This window comes from Neophocaena asiaeorientalis, unplaced genomic scaffold, assembly GCF_003031525.2.
Source record: "Neophocaena asiaeorientalis asiaeorientalis breed wild unplaced genomic scaffold, Neophocaena_asiaeorientalis_V1.1 scaffold336, whole genome shotgun sequence".
In the NCBI taxonomy this organism is placed as follows: Eukaryota; Metazoa; Chordata; class Mammalia; order Artiodactyla; family Phocoenidae; genus Neophocaena; species Neophocaena asiaeorientalis.
This window is the reverse complement of record NW_020174788.1, coordinates 2013333-2034357: the sequence shown is the minus strand read 5'-3', so window position 1 is coordinate 2034357 and position 21025 is coordinate 2013333. Positions and strand designations below refer to the sequence as shown.

The 21025-nt window shown below is 43.0% G+C and overlaps 1 protein-coding gene across 1 annotated transcript in view; it reads right to left on the bottom strand.

Moving 5' to 3' along the window:
• TIMD4 (T cell immunoglobulin and mucin domain containing 4) overlaps positions 1-13465 on the bottom strand; it is a 34510-nt gene extending 21045 nt beyond the window's left edge. Inside the window, exons 1-5 of the mRNA XM_024760154.1 lie at positions 13392-13465; positions 7385-7723; positions 4924-5190; positions 3309-3389; positions 1924-2004 (exon numbers count right to left, since the gene is read on the bottom strand). Coding sequence (XP_024615922.1) covers positions 1924-2004; positions 3309-3389; positions 4924-5190; positions 7385-7723; positions 13392-13449 — 826 coding nt within the window. The 5' untranslated portion in view covers positions 13450-13465. The remainder of the gene's footprint in view (positions 1-1923; positions 2005-3308; positions 3390-4923; positions 5191-7384; positions 7724-13391) is intronic.
• Between the last annotated feature and the right edge of the window lie 7560 nt (positions 13466-21025).

Below are 21025 nucleotides of genomic sequence, written 5' to 3'. Positions count from 1 at the left end.
TTAAGTGGAATAAATGAAACATTTTGCAAACTTGTTGACCATCCTTTGTCACTTTTCTAGTTGCTACCTTCTCTTCTGCCAGAAAATAGGCCCCCACCCTACCACATCCCATGGACAAAGAAGGTTTGGATCACTGGCACCTTGTTATCAACAACCAGTCCAGGTTTCCCGTCGTCCCACTGTGTGAGTTAGTGCATGCCAAAGCTTTTCAACATGAGATCGCCCTTGCATTTCATCTTGATTTAGAGTCTTCCTTCAAAACCTATCTCCCTTCCGCTCACTCTTGTCAGGACCCTCCAATTCCATCTTCCGAGCCTTTGTCAGTGATGCTACGTTGCCTCCTTCACAGAGTTAAAGGATGGCTGTTTTCTGGCTAATAAACATAGAGGAAGACACTCCAACTCTCTGTTAATCAGAACAACAGAAGAATGAGATGACATTTTCTTCTCGGGAGATTGAAAAAAATTAAACAAATGGTTATATTGAGTGTGGGGAGGATATGGGAAAGCAGATACTCTGTGGGTGGGAAGATAAATTAGCACAGCCTTTCCAGAGGACAATTTTGTAATAGCTATAAAACTTAGAAGCACACATTTCAGAGTTCCCTGGTGGCGCAGTGGTTAAGAATCCACCTGCCAATGCAGGGGATACAGGTTCAAGCCCCGGTCTGGGAAGATCCCACGTGCCGCAGAGCAAATAAGCCCGTATGCCACAACTACTGAGCCTGCACTCTAGAGCCCGCGAGCCACAGCTACTGAGCCCACGTGCCACAACTACTGAAGCCTGCGTGCCTAGAGCATGTGCTCTGCAACCAGAGTAGCCACCGCAATGAGAAGCCTGCGCACCGCTACAAAGAGTAGACCCTGCTCACCGCGACTAGAGAAAGCTCGTGTGCAGCAATGAAGACCCAACGTAGCCAAAAATAAAATATAAATAAATTAAAAAAAAAAATTAAAGCACACAGTTCTTTGAACCTAGCATTTCTCCTTCTTGGTCACCACCCTAGCTAAAGAAACGCTTGCATGAACACTAAGGAGACACCTATAAGGATCCTCACTGCAGAATATTTATGATGTGACGCTTTGGAACAACCTTAGTGCCCCTCAATGCGGAATGGATACTATAAGTACCCATAGTAGAAAATACTATACAGCAATTTAACACAGTGATGGAGATCAACATGGACCAAAAAAGAAAGTGGTCCAATGTGTAATGTTAGGTGAATAAAAATGCAGAAGGCAGCACACAATAGGATTGCATTTTTTTTAAATCCACACACAAAACACAACTGTATATTTCTATATCTATACCCACTCATAAGGGAATAGAAAAAGGTCTGAAGAATGATCAGCTTCAACTAATATCAGTGATATTACAAAACAATGTATCCCTAGGGACTTCCCTGGCGGCACAGTGGTTAAGACTCCACGGTCCCAGTGCAGAGAGCCTGGGTTCCATCCCTTGTCAGGGAACTAGATCCTACATGCATGCCGCAACTAAGGAGCCGGTGAGCTGCAACTAAGGAGTATACCTGCTGCACCTAAGACCCAGAGCAACCAAATAATAAATAAAAATAAATAACTAAATAGCTTTAAAAAAATGTATCCCTAACAAAACTACACTGGTGTACAATTTGCATAATTTAAAATAAATTAGTAATGTTTTGAAAGATGAATGGTTGCTTTTCCTACTAGCATTCCTAGCTTCAGATCCCAACAGAGGGTTTTCAGAAATGAGGCAGAGAAGGGATGGAGCCAACACTGATGCTTTTAGCAAGTTTCACTTTCATCCCAGCTGGCGGGAGGATGTAGGATGTGACGACAGTGCAATCAAAAGAGCAGAATTCCAAGACAAGCAGGCAGATGATGTCAGATTGTTCCCAAGTCCAAAGGCAAACCACTCACAGGAGAACAACCCCCCTACCTCTTGGCTGAGAAACCACCGAGTCACTCGCTTCCCGCATCAATGCCTGGCGTGTTGACTGGAGAACCCAACTTTTAGACCCTGGAAAATATACAAAGGAAAGGAGAAAACAAACTTAGGTAGATGCCTGTCTTCCCATTTTGTTGGGAGGTGGTGGGGTGGGGGGGCACTCTTCCCCTAAACTGACTTCTGTCATTAAAAAAAAGGGCTGGGGCTTCCCTGGTGGCGCAGGGGTTGAGAGTCCGCCTGCCGATGCAGTGGGCACGGGTTCGTGCCCGGGTCCGGGAAGATCCCACGTGCCGCGGAGCGGCTGGGCCCGTGAGCCATGGCCGCTGAGCCTGCGCGTCCGGAGCCTGTGCTCCGCAGCGGGAGGGGCCACAACAGTGAGAGGCCCGCGTACCGCAAGGAAAAAAAAAAAAAAAGGGCTAATGTTTACTGAGCATTTAGTACATTCCAGATGCTGTTCTAAGTCACCTACCTGCATTCTCTCACTTAATCCTCAGAAAGAGACACAGGGTAAGTGCTTCATTATTCCCATTTGACCAGTTAGGAAGCCAAGGCCCAGAGAGATTAAGGAACATTCCCAAAGTCACACAGCAGAGAAGAGGCACGATTTGTACCCAGGCAGTGTGACACCAGAACGCACACATGAACCACTCTATTTTACGGCCCCCCTATACTCTATTATCACAAGCGTTGATTTATTTACCTCATAGATGTCTGTTTTCCTCTGCTTGATTATAAACTCCACTAAGGTAACAGCTACCTTTTGCACGCTTACTAACAGGCCAGGCACTCATCCAAATTTTATATGCATGAAGTTACACAATGGAGGGCAGAGACCCCCAGGGGAAAGTAGTACAACTGATAACCAAGCCCAGGTAGGCCCCTCTAGCACCTGCAAGGCTGTGAATTATTTTCAGGGTGTTCTCTGCCCCTGGGCACTAGTAAATACCTAAAGAAGTCTGGCTGGATGGATGAAAGGACAAATGAATGAAAGAACTCTCCCTCCACTATAAACAGCCAAGGAGTCAAGTGAGTAACACCCTCCGGGGTTTCAACACAGAAGACCAGTATGCTTGGAATTGGGGGATGAGATAGCCGAGTGCCACCCAACCTAGAGTGGAAAGGCAGATATTCTAGAGATGTGCTACCGTGGAGAACTGCACAAACAAATCAAGGTCAATGGGTCTCTCTCACACTCTCAAATCCATAGGGAGGAATGAGCCACAAATGCGGTATTGATACCAATTTGTCCCAGGTGGACTTCATGGCACACAGGACCCAACAGTCATCTCTAGTCATCTGACTTGGTGACACGCTATTCAGTATTTCCCTCAGGCTAAGCGGTGAGGAAAGAAAAAGAGAGAACCCTGGCCACATACCTTTGGATGTGAGTAAGGCAGTATCTGCAGAAGTCGCCTCAGTGCTTCTCTGAGAGGTCCTAGGGAGGACAGTTTCTGAGTCTGGAAGAGAAAAAACGTTTGGTAAAAGGCAGCTAAAAATAGGTGTTTGTGCTGAGTGGTGGGATTTGGGGCTATTTTTATAGTTGTCTTTGTACTTTTCTATGTTTATTCCAGTTTTTCTTCCAAGGATTGTAAGTAATTTTTAGAATCTAGGGGAAAAACTGCAAACGTAGTATTCTAAGATGATTATTTTAAAGACCAAATGAATAAAAAGTTACATATAAAAATTGGCTTAGGGTTCATGGACCTTAGGCGACTACACAGAGTATAATGGAATTAGCCAATTCGATACTGTAAAGTTGTTTAAATTAATCCAGGCCTTATTGAGGCAGCTGAAACGCCTAAGCTTTCAAGCTATCTCATGATTCTTTTCTAATATTCTTACCTCAGAATCAGAGGTTGAAACGTGGTGGGAGCTTTGATAAGCCCCCATAATTAGTGGAGCTAGTAGTTCAGTGAGAGTTCCAAGATGTAGGATCAAGAAGGATTCAGGATGAAGGAAGGAAGGAAAGGAGGGAGGGAGCTAGAGAGAGAGAGAAAGAGAGAGAAAGGAAGGAAGGAAGGAAGGAAGGGAGGGAGGGAGGGAAGGGAGGGAGAGAGAGAGAGAGAGAGAGAGAGAGAGAGAGAGAAAGAAAGAAAGAAAGAAAGAAAGAAAGAAAGAAAGAAAGAAAGAAAGAAAGAAAAGAAAGGAAGAAAGAAAAGGTAGAACCAGTTCATCAAGGGATATTTTAAGGCATCCGGAGGCCTTTCCTCAGCCAATCTCTAATGCCTGAATAGGGACTTAAGCCCCGGCAGGATGGAACTGGTGTCTGACCCAGGTTCACATTTCCTGGTTCTTTACTAAGTGTCCCCAAGACTCCTGGGAGGTCAACTGGAGAACCAAAAATGCTGACTTTTCAAAAGCACAAAGGAAAAAAAAAAGCAACAAAAAAGGAAATCATAAAACAATGAAAAGGAACAATTTAATGAAACTATACACACACACACAGTTTTGGGATGAATTGTGTGGTCCCCTCCCACCCCCGCCCCAGCCCTACTCGAAAATTCATACATTGAAGCCCTAAGCCCAAGTAGCTTGGAATGTGACTGTATTTGGAGCTAGTGCCTTTAAAGTGGTAATTAAGGTAAAAATGATGTTACATGGATGGGTCCTGATAGAATATCACTGGTGTTCTTACAAAAAGAGGACATTAGAACACAAACACACAAAGGAGGAAGACCATGTGAGGACACAGGGAGAGGACGGCCATCTAGAAGTCAAGGAGAAAGGCCTTGGAAGAAACCAACCCTGCTGACACCTTGATCTCAGACTTCTAGCCTCCGGAATTGTGAGAAAGTAAACTTTTGTTGTTTAAGCCACCCAGTCTGTGGAATTTGTTATGACAGCCCTGGCAAACTCATACACAGACACACACACACATAGACCTAAGAGCAAGTTGCTGGGCTGCTCCATTCAGCAGGAGAACCCTCTTCCAAGGGATCCAAGGTACATCTGACCAGAAGAAGGGAAAGAATGGCCCGTTGAACCAGGCACCTGCAGTGAGGATGGGCCCTTCTGTGGAAGGCTCAAGGGTCAGAAGTATCGTGTCTTCCTCACGAAGGGACTCCCGTGTTGTCAGAGGGCATGTGGCTGCCGTGGTGGTGAGTGCAGCAGCGGTTCTCATCTGAAGCGGTGGTGTGCCTGGCAGGTCAGGTGTAGGCACGACTGTGGTTGTTGGAAGCACAGCTGTGGTTGTCGTCACGGCGGCGGTGGTGGCGGTGGTTGGGCGATGGGTGGTTGTTGAGCGCGTGGTCGTGGGACCTGTACCCAATAGAAGATACGTCTGGTGCCAAGTGGAGACGGAGGAAGACAGAAACACTACAGATGTAGCCGGCATCCGTCCATTTCTCTGCCTTTCTGCTGCCTCAGCCGGCCCACGAGCCTGGACCACTAAAATGCCCATGAAAACTGGGTGTCTTAACTCTAGTCCTGGCCTTTCCAACCTGTTCTTCACACAGTGGCCAGAGTAATCTTTGAAAATGACAAATCTAATTATGTCAGTCCCCTACCTACACTTTTTTACTGGGTTCTCCTTGCCCTTAAGATGAAGACCCAACCCCCAACCTCACCCTCAGGGCCCCACCTGATCTGCTCTTTCTTTCCCATCTCGGGCCTCCACTCTATTGTCCTCACTTTTCCCCAGCCCACTGGCCTTTCTTCAGTTCTTCCACAGTATTAGTGACCTTCCATCTGAGGGACTTTGTACCTACTGCTTCCTAGACTCTCTCTTCCTTAGATGGACTCCTCCTTAACCCTCATGTCTCAGCTAAAAGGACGCTTCTGCAAGGAGGTCATCCGCATTCGACAATAACAATGTTTTTTGCACACTCATACTTGACCTTCATAGCATTTGTTGCATTTCCTAACTACACATTTATTTGTTGATTGTCATGGAATGTCTGTTTCTCCTAGTACACTGTAAGCTCCACGAGGGAATGGCTGGTATTTATTTTGTTCTCTGCTACAAATCTAATACCTACCACAATGTCTGGTACATAGTAGGTGTTCCAAAAACATGCATGAATGAGTAAATGAATGATCCCACCAAAAGTGAGCCCAAACATAACATTTCAGTCAAGCAAGATGAATAAACTCTAGAAAGTTGCTGCACACATTGTACCCATAGTTAACAATAGTATATTGTACACTTGAAGATTCATGAAGAGGGTAGAACTCATGCTAGGTGTTCTTTCTACAATAAAAATTAAAATCTAAAAAGAGCGAGTCCAAAGAGTGTAACATAGGGTGAAAATGTAGTCTCTTTCAGATATTAAAGATTGGTTCATGCCCAAACCACTCACCCACTAAACATCTGAATCTGAGTTCATTAGCAACAGTTATTCTACAGATACCACCCTCTCTTAAATGTGCCAAATTTCCACTAACTCTAATGGACCAGAAAGACATCATTAGTTTCAAGTGAACTTAGAAATGTCCTCATAGGGTGCTGATGTCAACCAATATTTTATAGAGTAAGAGCTGGTTATATCAGGCTTGAAAAGCAAAGACTTGGATTGGCATCATTTAACTTCAACAAATCCTAATGATACCTCTATCTCACAAAGTTGCTTTGAGAGAAAAATATACTAGATATATATTTTCAGTATATAAAAAGTATACTTTCATATATGCTTGTGAAAGTTCCCTAATTAGAAGCATCCCCATCAGTTGTTCTCAATTTTAGAGCACATGAGAGTCATCGGAGAAGCTTATTACTTGCATGGCTAGCCAGAACCTGCCTTCCAAGACGCCAGTCCAGTTAGGAACAGAGCCCAAGAATCCTCAGTCCTCGGTGCAGGCTGAACACAGAGCTGAATTTGAGAGGCTCCATTCCAGACCAGCAGGACCAGTGGTTATTGTTCACATAATTCAACCATAGGCTGTACTCCATGCAGCTCAAATCGTTACGAGTTCCACCGTATTTCAAATTTCATCGAAAGCAACTGACGGTAACAGAAGGAAAGATCACCTGAAAACTGCTATGACTATCTCCAAATCCCCTGCAATTTCCCCTCTGCTGGAAGTTGGGCTTATGGGCTGAAGCTGATCCATGAACAACACATTTTATCTCATTCATCCAATATTTTTTTTAATTGTGAAATCTTTGCCAACGTGCAAAATTCAATATACTTCACATGATAAGTGGGAGATCTGAAAGCACTGGGCCCAAATTTCTGCAATTCCCTAGAGAAGAAGCAGCTGCCCTCTTCAGAGTGACCCTGAGTTTCACTGGTTCCCTACCTCCCACCCTCTACCCCTCACTCATTTCTGTGGGATTTTTGGCTCCCACAGGCATCTGCTCCAGACTGTGGCTCCTCTAGTCATCAACATGTCTCAGATTTAATCTGCCCACTCATTGCTTAAGCAGCTTCGGCCTCTCCACCACCATGCACTGACTCTATGACCCATGACTCGTGAGCCTCTCCATCCACAGACACAGCCCCTGTGTTCTCACCTCTCAGCTCCAGACGGATGTTCCTCTTCACATCGTTGAACCAGCCAGGCACCTCTATGCGGCAGCAGTACACACCACTGTCACCTTCGTTGGTGTTGAAGATGGTCAAGGAGACATCCCCTCTCCGGATATTCCCCAGAAGTTGGTATTTTGGCAACTTCCTCGAGACCACCCTTGTCCCATCGGTGTAGAGAAGCTCATCATTGCATTTGGAGTTGGGACACTGGCCTTTGCCCCAGCACATGCTGTTGCTCTTAGGAGACCAGGATGAGTACGTACAGGGCAAAGTCACCGACTGACCCCAAAATGCTCTCACGACACTCTCTGATGCAGCTGGAGCTGTGAGGAAAGATGAGAAAACTAGGCTGTAAGGTACTGAAATCTCTCAAATATGCTCTACAGGGATTGTGCAGATAGATGCTTCCGGGAAGATGAAGAGGGTCGTAGTGTATATGTTTCTTTAGCCCAAATTCTGGCCTGCCCTTAGCTGCTGCTAAGCTCCTAACTCCACACCCCTCCATCCCTCAAGTGGAAACAGCTGACCGCCTGAGTCTGCTCACATCTCCACAGCAGATTTGCTGATTAAAAAAACCCTGACCGGCGCTTCTCTGGTGGCGCAGTGGTTGAGAGTCCGCCTGCCGATGCAGGGGACGCGGGTTTGTGCCCCGGTCCGGGAGGATCCCACATGCCGCGGAGCGGCTGGGCCCATGAGCCATGGCCCCTGAGCCTGTGCGTCCGCAACGGGAGAGGCCACAACAGTGAAAGGCCCGCGTAACGCAAAACAAATAAACAAACAACAACAAAAAAACTGTGACCTTAAGTACCATTCAATAAAACAATAAATTCTCCATGGAAAATCCTGACCCTTTAATCCAATGCCACTAACTCATATAAACAGGTCCAAAACTGCAGTCTACCCAGTGTATCTTAATAGGCAGTGATCACCTACCACTGACCTGAATGCCTCAAATGGGTCTCTGTCTGTCTTCCACCCCAGAGTGTTGCTATGGCAGGGAGACAGGCTGTTGAACTATATCCCATTGTCCTCTTCTCCTTTTAGTACTGGAGGTAGAAATTAATTGCTCTGGACCATTTGTTTGTTGTTAGAGAACGTGAACTTAGGTGGAGTTTGTGGATTTTTTTTTTTTAATGTTAGAACTGGAAAGGAATCACAGGAATTCTTTGGAATGGCAGCTGTGACATAAAGATGGTGGTGATGAGGTTGACCATGTTAGCTATATGAAATAGAACATAGCACCATTTTTAAAATGAAGTATCTGTGTTTCCCAACTTCAGCTGCTCACCAGCATGGCCTGGGGAGCTTGCTAAAAATATCTAGTTTCTTACCCAACCCTGAGTCAGAATCTTAGAGGCCAAAGCCCATGGAAATGTACATAACCGAGGCCTCCAGGTCCTTCTGATGTCACTGACCACCCACTCTGTTTGAGGACCACTGGACAGCCTCTTCTAAGATAACTTCCATCTCTGAGAGTCCATGAAAGTTTTTCACTGCTGCAAATGTTAAGCCCTCTGATTTAATTGAGCATCAGTGATTGTTCTCAATCAAACCATACTATTGACAGGAGAGCCAGGCAGGCTATAGCTCCAGTGTCAGGATGACATCCTGCTCCTTCTTGAGTACCTAGATCCCTTTTATATTTTTTTAATTTTTTTAACATCTTTATTGGAGTATAATTGCTTTACAATGGTGTGTTAGTTTCTGCTGTATAACAAAGTGAATCAGCTATACATATACATATATCCCCATATCTCTTTGCTCATTGTTTTCTTCAAGGTACCCTCCTGTAAGACTCTCCGTTCACTAACTCTGTTAACCCCGTTGGCTAAGTTGTGTAAGACATGGCCAGTAGCACCGTATTCCTCCCTGACCCTAGGCGGCAGCAACTTCCAGCTATCCTTCTCTGGGAGAAGGTGAGCTTGAGCCCTAGCAGTTGCCCAGGTAGTAAGCCAGATGAGGTACTTGCTGGGTTTTGCAAAGTTTGCTCTCATGATGAAAGGTCATTCCAAATTCAGACCCGCCTGGAGCCTTCCCTAAACTCATCGTCTCTTTACTTTGCCACAATGGAGATGTTTCACAGATTGTACATGCTGTGGAAGCCCATTTTGCCTCCCATGAAGCCAGGGAAAAAAATAAAATTGTCTTCAACCTCAGCTGTGATAGCAATGCAGAACACATGCACCAAAAATCAATGACTTCTAAATATGAGCTTGTTCCTATGAATATTTGGTAAATTAATAAAAAGTGTGGGACAGAATTATTTCTACTGGAGATCCAGCAGTTTATTATCCCAAGTATCGCAGTATAGAAAGAGGCATCCTACCACTCAATACGGAAAGACTAGATAGAAAAACCGGCAAAGGCAAAAAACACGTGAAAGGATGCTCGACATCATTAATCATTAGAGAAATGCAAATCAAAACTACAATGCGATATCATCTCACATCGGTCAGAATGGCCATCATTACAAACAATAAATGCTGGAGGGGGTGTGGAGAAAAGTCAACCCTCATACACTGTTGGTGGGAATGTACATTGGTACAGCCACTATGGAGAACAGTATGGAGGTTCCTTACAAAACTGAAAATAGAACTACCATACGACCCAGCAATCCCACTACTGGGCATATATCCTGAGAAAACCATAATTCAAAAAGAGTCATGTACCACAATGTTCATTGCAGCTCTATTTACAATAGCCAGGACATGGAAGCAACCTAAGTGTCCATCAACAGATGAATGGATAAAGAAGATGTGGCACATATATACAATGAAATATTACTCAGCCATAAAAAGAAATGAAATTGAGTTATTTGTAGTAAAGTGGATGGACCTAGAGTCTGTCATACAGAGTGAAGTAAGTCAGAAAGACAAATACCGTATGCTAACACATATATATGGAATCTAAAAAAAAAAAAAGAAATGGTTATGAAGAACCTAGGGGCAAGACAGGAATAAAGACACAGACCTACTAGAGAATGGACTTGAGGACACGGGGAGGGGGAAGGGTAAGCTGTGACAAAGCGAGAGAGTGGCATGGACATATATACACTACCAAACATAAAATGTATAGCTAGTTGGAAGCAGTCACATAGCACAGGGAGATCAGCTCGGTGCTTTGTGACCAGCTAGAAGGGTGGGAGGGAAGGAGACTCAAGAGGGAAGAGATATGGGGATATATGTATAACTGATTCATTTTGTTATAAAGCAGAAACTAACACACCATTGTAAAGCAAGTATACTCCAATAAAAAAAAAGAAAAGAAAAACTGGCAAAGGACAAAACAGGCAATTCATAGACAAGGAAATATGAGTGATCAGTAAACTTCAACTATTAGACTGGCAAAAATTAGAATGCTGATGATATGAAGTGTTGGCTAGACTGGGAGCTGGGAAATGACTTAGCCTACTGGAGTAAACTGGAGTGAAATGGGGTGTGAATTGGTACAGCCACACTCTGGGGAAATTCGGCAGTTTCGGTTAATACTCAACATGCAAGTGACCTAGCTAAGCCTGGGCAATTTCATGGTTTGTTATTTGCTCTAGAAAAGCACAGGTGCACAAGGAAGCCTATTTGCAAATGTTTACTGCAGTGTCATATGTGTGTGAATGAAATGAACAGTGTGTGTATGGGGAGTGGCTAACCTATGGCACAGTCCTTCCGTGGAACCACAATGTACAAGATTAATAGAATTAGACAGATGTATATCCATCGGCATGAAAACTCCAAGCCTTATCAACGTATGAAAAGGAGAAGTTTCAAAATGACACATAAAATACAAAACCATTTTAAAAAATAAATAAACCAGTTGGCAGGTTTTGTGGGCACAGACATATGAAAGTAAACGTAGAGAAAAGTGGCTGGTGGGACATACACCCAACTCACTGTGTCAGCAGCTCCATGATCAGAGGAAAGGGACTGGGGTTGAGGGCAGTAATCAAAAGGGATTTAACTTTATAACATTTTAATTGTTCCACCAAAGGTGTCTCTGTATTACTTATTGGATTAAAAATTAATGTTAAAAAAAAGGAAGCAGGTGTGACAGAAAAACACCCATCAGGCTTACATTGAGAACCTCATTCTGCCAGTTACTGCTTTTGTGTTCTTTGGAGGAAAGCCACACTAATCCTGACCTCATTATCCTCATAAGGCAAAGGGGGAAGATAATACTCGCCTCAGAAATAGTTCTCAAGGGCTTCCCTGGTGGCGCAGTGGTTGAGAGTCCGCCTGCCGATGCAGGGGACACGGGTTCATGCCCTATTCCGGGAAGATCCCACGTGCCGCAGAGCGGCTGGGCCCGTGAGCCATGGCCGCTGAGCCTGCGCATCCGGAGCCTGTGCTCCGCAACGGGAGAGGCCACAACAGTGACAGGCCCGCGTACCGCAAAAAAAAAAAAAAAATAGTTCTCAAGTTCACAAGAGATGGAGTATTAAATGCCACATGAAATTAATAAATTATTAGTACAAATAACGAAGCATTTCTAATCTTAGAGATAGGATAAGAAACTGTTTCTTTCCAGCTGCAAAATTATCTGAAGCAAAGGAATCATTGGTATTAAAGCAATTTCTCTTTTGGGGGATTACCCAGGACGGTGGGTACAACCTAGGTTCTGGTGCCAGCTTGGTTTCTTCTCTAGCTGGTGACCTTAAACAAGGCCTTTCCCCAGTCTGGGTCTCAATTTCATCATCTACAGAGTGAAGGGTTTGATCTGGCATCTTTTAAGAGCACATTCAGTTCTGATCACCAATGAGTCTGAGCAGTCACTGCCTTCTAAAGTGGTCATTTTAGAAAAGGCACAAATGAAAAACAAAGAGATCATCCACCAGGTGCTGCCTTCTTCAGGTAGGGTTGGAGAAGCCCACTCAGTCAGTGTCCAGCCAGTAGCCGGAAAGGTGGTCAGAGCAACTTTCAGCATCACCAAACCCTCCACACCTCCAGGTCCCAGGACAAGGTAAAGACCAGGCAAAAACAATGATAAAGAAAGGGAAAGGAACTGCTTTCATTCCACTAACTCCCACAGGGTATCTGGGGAGAGAGACAGTTAAATGAGCAACTACTACAGGGCGACAAGTTCTCTAATGGTGGGACTCCAGGGAGGACAGGAACTCACAGCAGAAACACTTAAACCAGTTTGGAGGCTATGGGTAGTCAGGAAAAGCTTGACTTAGGTGGAGACCTGAGGGTTTATGGAGTTCTAGAGGAAAGAAAGGCACAAAGAACAGTATGACAAAGGCTTGTTTTTCATGGAATGTAGGTGTTTTCTCACGCAGCACATTTGAAAGATTCACGTGCAGAAACTATGAACTGTTAAAACTGCAAGGGACATTAGATATTGTCTAGTTCTAGAATCATGGATTGTTAAAACTGGTCTTTTCCAAGTCCCTCATTTCTTCCATGGAAGGGCCATACTCGCCAGTGTCAAAAGTTAATGACCAAGATACAACTTCAGCTCAGCCCAGTGCATTCCACCTGTATAGCAGCAGGATGTGAAGGTCTATACTGGTCCACACCTAGTGTGTGTACATTTGCATCCGAAACCTGGAAACAATATGCAGAAAAGGTAAACCTCACCTGGACGCCTGACCCCCAGCAAAATAAAACAAACCAAGAAGCAAACAAAAACTCCTAAAAATAAAGAGAAAAATAAGGATTATAATAAGGCGTCTTAGCAGAACAAATTCCCCTGGCTCTGATTGTGCTAGTAAAACCTGCAAAGGACATTTCTTTTCCCCATGTTATCTGACCCCTTATCTCTGTGTCTCTTCTTAAATCACCATTCCTGGTATGAACATAAATACCCCCACCCTAAAACTCCCAAACCACTCTCAAGATAAACCCTGTGTCACAAAGAAAGGGAGAGACCTTCCAAACAAGAGAAGCTGAGTGGATGCAGGAATGAAATGGACTTCACCTTTATAGATCAGCCATGGAAATCTGGGAGGTGCCAAGCCTCCAGGGACTCCTGGATGGAAGGTCTGAGAACACTTACTCAGATAAAGCCGCTCGAGCTCAATCACCAGCCAGAGAATCAGAGGCCCTTTGGACATTTTGGTTGTTGGCAGGCCCCAGGAGTCTGTCTGTCTGTCCAAATTCCATTTCTTATACTCCAGTTAATGCTGACAGGGCGGGATCTTTGGGTTTCATTTCTCGTTTTGCCTCATAATCTTCCCTTTCCCCCTCCTGAATGGTCTTCCTCAATCTGCGATGTATAATAAAATGTGCTGAGCACGTTTCTCCTGCCCATTAGTGTGTGTGCAAACACGTGGAGTGATGGTGTGGGCATGCATGTACTCCACTGTCCACTCATATAGGGGGATTTCCTACACGTACATGAGCATCTATGCTTGTGTGTATGTGCACTCATCCTCCTAGCTACCATGCAGCTTACAATAAAATGCAGTTAACTCTCCCCTCTGGCGGTGGTTTACACACAGACTCCTCATGTGAGCCAGAGGCAAGTTAGATGGGAATTTGGCTCTGCTTCCATTCTGGGTTCTCCCTCACCCAGCCCCTGTACCCCTTGCCCTGATAATAGAGAAACAAAAGCAGGGCTGCCATCAACTATCACATAAGCCAAAAACACCATTAGAGTTTACTGGGCAAGGAAAGAGGTTCACTAGAGGAAGCATATGGTGACAGTTACCAGACAGGCTCAGGTAAGAAACAGGCTCAAGGTCTGGGCCCAATTCTACCACTTGCTAGTGAAACCACTTGATGGAGAGGAGCACGCAAGACAATTCATGAACTAGATTTCAGGGCTTGAACTAGATGATACTTATGGCCCCTCTGCACGCTATGGATTCAACAGTATATCCAGAACCACAGAATCATTTAGAGGAGGAATCAAATCAATGCTCACCAACCAGATGTGTTTTCTAAATCATCATCATTAGTTATTGAGTGCTTAATTATATGCCAGGCACTCTGCTACATAATAGAGCTGTATTATTGAATTCTCACACCCTAAGAAATAGAAAATTTTTTTCTATTTTAACGGATGAGGAAACTGAAGCTTAAGGGAGCTAAGTAAATGACATTCACAGCAAAAATACTGTAGAAACAGAACTTAAGCCAAGACTTTCTGATTGATCCCAAAGTCCGTGATCTTAATCACTACACCCTCCTTTGATCTGTGACGCTTATGGCATTGCACCATGAGACCAAGCATACCAGTGGCCAACTCCTACCTAGCCCCAGAGAGGGAATTTAAGGATGCACAGATGTTCTAGATTGTTTTAGAAATTTTCATTTGATTGTCACCAGCCAAATGAACCTTAAACCTTCAAATTTCTCACACTGAAGGATTAGTGAAAATACAAATCTTGGTTGAGGCTCTGGAATCAGAGAACCCAGAAAACAGGGGGGAAGGGATGAAAATAGAGGCATTCAAAGAAAGTTTTTCCACTGTATGTTCACTAAACTGTGAATCCTTTTCCCACCCTATTCCCAGGAAACTGGGTGATTTAATCTCTCAATAAACTGATGGCCCAAATGAAACACTCAAAGATACTGATATTTGGGTGTCCCCCAACAATATCACCCAATCCCCCTTCAATAAAGTCACCAGTGCATGAGTCTCAGTCATGCGTGCAGCACTGCTGATCAGTTTTTAGGGTGTCACTTTAAGATATGAATAAACAACCAAGAATCTCGACATTTCAGGAAAGTCTTCTGTACGAAAAAGATGGAAAGACAACAGAGAGAGCAGAATAAAACAAGCAAACAAATAAACAAACAAACAAAACCCCCAAAACTAATATCTTCCAAGAAAAAAAGAAACAGAGAAACTATAAAAAAGAAAAATCAGAGAAAAAAGAAAGAGCTCCTAGAAATTTAAAAGATTATACTTACCCCCAAATTTTATGGAAGATTTGAAAAATAAAGTTAAGGAAATTTTCTAGAAAATATAACCTATCTATGAAGTCTAATAGCTAGGGGTGTTTCAGAATATTAAAACAGAAAATTGAGAGGAGGAAATTATTAAAGAAATATTTTTCTAAATTCTCATAACTCAAAAACATGAGTCTCCAGATTGGTAGGGCCAAAGGCTAAACTTCATGAATAAAAAGATCCCCACAGAAATAGTATATTATCATGAAATATAAGAATATTAGGCATACGGAGAAGATATTAAAAAGCTCCAGAGGGAAAACAAGCAAAAACATATTGCATTGAAAGGATTTAGGATCAGAATTGCATTGGTCTTCTAAATAGCCAAGCTAGAAAATAATGCAGGAATGCTTTCAAAACTCACAGGGGAAAATGATGGTCATATCATAATAATAGGAACTCTGGCTACTGGTTTAACACAAAATTGAAATACAACTTCCTTGGGAAGATGCGCAGACAGAAAGTAGGGTGGTGGCGCTAGAGTCAAACCCTACTTGCCATTACAGGAGGTCGATAGTGAATGTCCAAACTGATCAAACAATACCAGCAGAAGCCCATTATTAGTAATATGGATGTAAAAAACTGAAGAAAACCCCATGGGGTTCGAATTTTATGGAAAGAAGTAGGAAAGGAATTCACTATATTTTTAGTAAGAAGCTTTTTAAAATAACTAGATTATTTTAAATAACTTAGAAGAATTTATTTGTTATTTACATTTATTTTTTAAATGCACATACTGAGCACACCTAGCACTCAGATCTTAGTTTCCAACACTACTCTCCAACAAAAGGAACTACAGCTCCTTGGGAAAATGACCGATTCTAGGACTGAGGCAGGAAATATTTAAGATTTGTCTGGAGCATCTTGCAGTGCTAGGAAGTAGGGAAGTGCTGGGGACGGGAGTGGGGGGGGGGGCAATCTACAATTTAAAGCTGTTAAAGGGACAAAGGAGACAACTGAAAGAGTTCCTAATGACCGGAGCTAGAACAATCTTAACAACAACATAAATAAAGTAGTACCGGATTATAACCCAAAGTAGATAAGGTATCTATGACTCCATACTGATATAATACATAATGGAATCAATACATATGTGGGGGAGAAGAGACAAATCTTCTTCACAGAAGAATTCCAAGTCATGTATGTAGGTACACCCTCCTCAAGGAGGTGAAGCAAAACTCCCTTCCTCAAGTGTGGGCTGGACACAGTGATTTTCTCCCAAAAAAATACAGTACGGAGAGGGAGAAAAAAAGACGAACTTAACAGTGGAGAACCCTGGCAAACACTGCCTCAGGCAGGCAATCAAGATCATCGTCAACAGAGATAAGTCATGTTGATAGGATGCAAGATGTGAGATAAACGGCGCTTTACCTCTACAGTCTCCTCCCAAGAACACACAACCTAAGTCTACTTATGAGAAAAACATCAGACACAGCCCAACTGAGGGGCGTTCTACAAAGTATCTGCCGAGTGTTTTCTCAAAACTTCAAGGTCATCAAAAATAAGAAAGATCTAAAAAACTTACAGCTAAGAGGAGCCTATGGAGCCATGGTAACTAAATGCAATGTGGTATCCTGAATGGGATCCTGGAAGACAAAAAGGCCATTAGGTAAAAACTAAGGAAACTTTTGGACTTTGGTTAATAATAATTATCAATGTTCATTCACTAATTGTAACAAATACACCACACTAATGGAAGATGTTAACAATGGGGAAAACTAGGTATTGGTTATATGGGAACTCTCTGTATTAGCAAAACAATTTTTCTATAAATCTAAGCCTGTTCTAAAATACATAAAGTTTATTATTAAAGAAGTACATATATGTTTATTTTAGAAATGAAAATGCTACTAGTAATTTGGTATCTGGAAGGGGTTACACACTGGAAAAAAGAGACTAAGCTTTGCTGTCTTCTCTTCCTAAGATGGGATCAGTGGACAGGCTTCAGGGAATTCACAAACACCCTAATATTGGATGGTTAATTTGTATCATTGTATTAAAGCATAGTATTCTTCAGGGAGGGGCAATAGCATTCCTAGATTCTCCATGTGGTTGCCACCTTTTTTTTCTATGTATGGCGTTTGCCTCTGGAGAAGCTGCTCTCCCTCTTTCCCAGTCAACAAAGTGCAGTTGGCATTGATTTTATTTGTGGTGATTGGCTCAAGGATGGACAGGTGACCCAAACAAAGCCAAGGATACACAGTCTTGTCACATTTACTAGAACTTTTGAGAAATAGGGACTCTCCCTGTTTTCCGCTGGTCTTTGAACTGTGAGGACATGAGCCTGAAGCCAATGTTACTCATCGTACAGCCAATGGGTGAAGGCTGCCTGATAAGAGAACCAATCAGGCAGAAGGCAAGTGGAGACATAGAGAAACCATGATTTGAGTCCCTTAATCAAGGCACATCAATGTGCCAGTAAATTCCCTTTAGGGCTTCAGCAATTTGTGTTGAGTCTTTTGTCATTTGGAATCAAAAGACCCCAAGTCTAAACCTAGAAGGACCTCTACATAGTGGTAATTTGGCTGGATGACTAAAGTTTTCCCAGTCTTAAGAGTTTACACTATTATCTGATCCAACCACGTGCCTCACCAATCACTTCACCCCAGCTAGTGTCTGCCACCTATTATACCCTAGGCATGTGGGAACTCTGCTAGGCTATGGGCTCTGGGAGTAAAGACAAATAAGATTTGTCTTACCCTTAAGGACCTGATAGGTTCATAGATTTTACCCTTAAGGACCTGATAGGTTCATAGATTTTACCCTTAAGGACCTGATAGGTTCATCTTTAGGCAGAGGCGCTATTATCAGGTCCCCTTCTACAGATAAGACCACAGAGGATAAAAGTCTTTTAAGTAATAGAAAGAAAATAGAATACATGTTTCCTGATAAAGGGGTCTTTTTGGTAGCCAGTAATTCCTCTCTGGTTAACTATAATCCCACTCATTCATTATTATTTCTTCATTTCGTCATCATTATAGCAGGGGTCAGCAAACTACGGCCCATTATCCATTTTTATAAATAAAGTCTTATGGCAACACAGCCATGCCCATTTGTTTACTTCTTGTCTATGGCTGCTTTCACACAGCAACGGCAGAGTTGAGTAAATGCAACAGATACTGTATGGTCCACACAGCCAAAAATGTTTACCATCTGGTCTTAACAATAAAATATTGTCAGCCTCTGAACTATATATTGAGTTCTTGCAATGTGCCAGGCTGCAGTGTTACACCAGCCATTCTTGTCCTCAATAAGCTCATGGGCTAGTGTTTCCTAGTGAGAGACAAGCAAGTTAACAGGCAATAAAGCACATTTTGATAAGATGTGACAGGGAAAGGATGGAACACTATGGGAGTGTTAGGAAAAGATTCCTAGCCCAGTCTTAAAGGTGGAAGAAAAGAGTCAAGGACACTCTCTAAGTCTAGACCTAAAGGACATTGGAGAGGATTGGGGTGGGGTAGAAAGAATTTCAGGCAGAGGGAGGAGCCTATAAAATTCATTGGTGATAGCCGCAAGGCATTTCAGACTAACTGAAGAATTTCAGCTTTTCAGGTGTTTATTACATTATTAAAACTATTTTAAAGTGTATATTATAGTATTTAAAAATAAAAGCAGAACTTAAATGTTCTCTCCAAAAAAAAAAGTTAAAAAAATAAAACAGGGCTATGTGTAGACTAACAATGAGACCTTGTAGGGATCCAAGGATTTTGATTGGTGCGTGTGTGTGTGTGTGTGTGTGTGTGTGTGTGTGTGGATTTCAATATGGCTGGACTTGAAATCAGGAGGAAGAAATGGAAGTGCCAAGTGAGGAGGCTGGAACACAGGCTGGGGTCAGATCACCAAGGGCCTGAAAAGCCACATGAAGGAGTATGGGCACCATCCTGAGGGCAAAAAGGAACACATCTTTTTCTCTTTTTTTCTTTTAAATTGAAGTATAGCTGATTGCTATCTTTTGTGTATGATAATTGAACCTGAAAGTAAAACTTATTAAAAAAAAGAATTTCACAATTGGGAGCATTTTCAAGAACTGACTAGTTGTAAGATCTTTAAATCTCCTCCAGCTTGTACAGCTTATGATTCTTGAGATCAGGAAATGGCTTTAGCCTGAGAAGGGGACTATTTTATGGGTTCTCTTAGTAGGAGAAGGGTAGCCTCTCCTGCTTATTGTCAACCAGGAGGATCCACTCAGCAAGCTTCCTCTCACCCAGTGACCCTTGCATCAGCTTCCTTACTATCTATGATTTCCTGTGGGATGGGAAATCAGGCTGCCTGGATTCCATCTTGACCACATACCAGCTGTGTGGCTATGAGCAATTTACTTAACCTCTCTGTGCACAATTACCCCTCTATAAAATGGAGTTAATAGTACCTACATGTTGGATTGCTGTTGAGTACTAAATGAGATGGTCCATGGAAAGCATTTAGCAGCGTACCAGGCAAATAATGAACACCCAACAAATGTTAATTATACAAGTAGCTGCTATTCAGGTAGTGTTGAAGGAACACAGAAGGCAGAATGACCTGTTGCAGTGGATATCTTGTCATTGCCTGCTCAACATCCCTTCCTTTGTAGAATCATCCCTTCCTTTGTGGAATCAACCCTTCCTTTGCGGAACCAACCATTCCTCAATTTGTGTGGATCCAGTCCAGCATCTGAGTGGGTGGGTATAGCCAATCATTTTAACCCACTCCTTTGTAGGGACTAGTACAAGGCAAAGAAAATAGACCAGTTTACCTTGAGAAGCTAATTCAATCAGAGATGTGGAGATTCATGAATCTTGGAAAAGAAAGGCAAGCGAAAGATCACTAATTTACCATCCTTTCAAAGCCTGATACATGTGGCCAAGCGTCTGCTTGCCTACTTGCTTCCAAGTAGTCCATTCTACCTCCATACAGCCCTAGTTATTAGGAAAATGGAAAGGAATTAACATTCATTAAACTGCAGCTATGTGCTAAGTACTGCGTTGTTCACATATATCCCCAACCACAAACCTGTAAAGAAGTATTATCTTTTACACTACTTATGCAAGGAAAGAGAGATAGGAAACGTTAAAAAATTAACTCACAATATAGCTTTTGTTGTCTAGTATATTAGCTAGAGCTTCTTTGAGGACAAGGACAGAGGGTCACTCATATTACCCCAGAGAAGAGGGGACTCCTGACAAGGGCACTCATGGTCTGGAATGCCTACCCTATCAAGAACCTCCAAGACATCACCTGCTCTGCTCTTCTCTCAGGTGTCTCTTTCTGCTCAACTCTGAACCTCTCCCCATGACCAGTTTCCTCATGACTTCAGCTTGTTCCTGGTCCACATCACACACCCCAGACCCAAGCCCTCTCTGCGACCCTCAGTTCAGCTCTCTGAGTTGGTTGACTCATTCTCTCCGTTATAAATTCCACAGCCCTGAAAGAGAACTCCAGTTCCTCCATTTCTCATTTCCCATGACAGGCCTTAGGTTGTAGTTCACTGGCAGGTCTGTGGTTGGCACCCTAGGATCATGAGAAGAAAGACCCCACTGTGCAGAATACAATCATTCCATTTGCAATTTGAGCGATGAGGGCTATGAATGGGGTACAGTCCCTCAGAACTGGCTGGGGTGAAGCAGCAATGACTAAGAACTCTAACACAGATAAGAATTCGTATGTTTGTCACCAAAATAGTCAGCTGAATCACTTAGGAATTCATTCAAATGTGGGCAACAGAGAATCCAATTCACAGAAGCCTAAACTTAA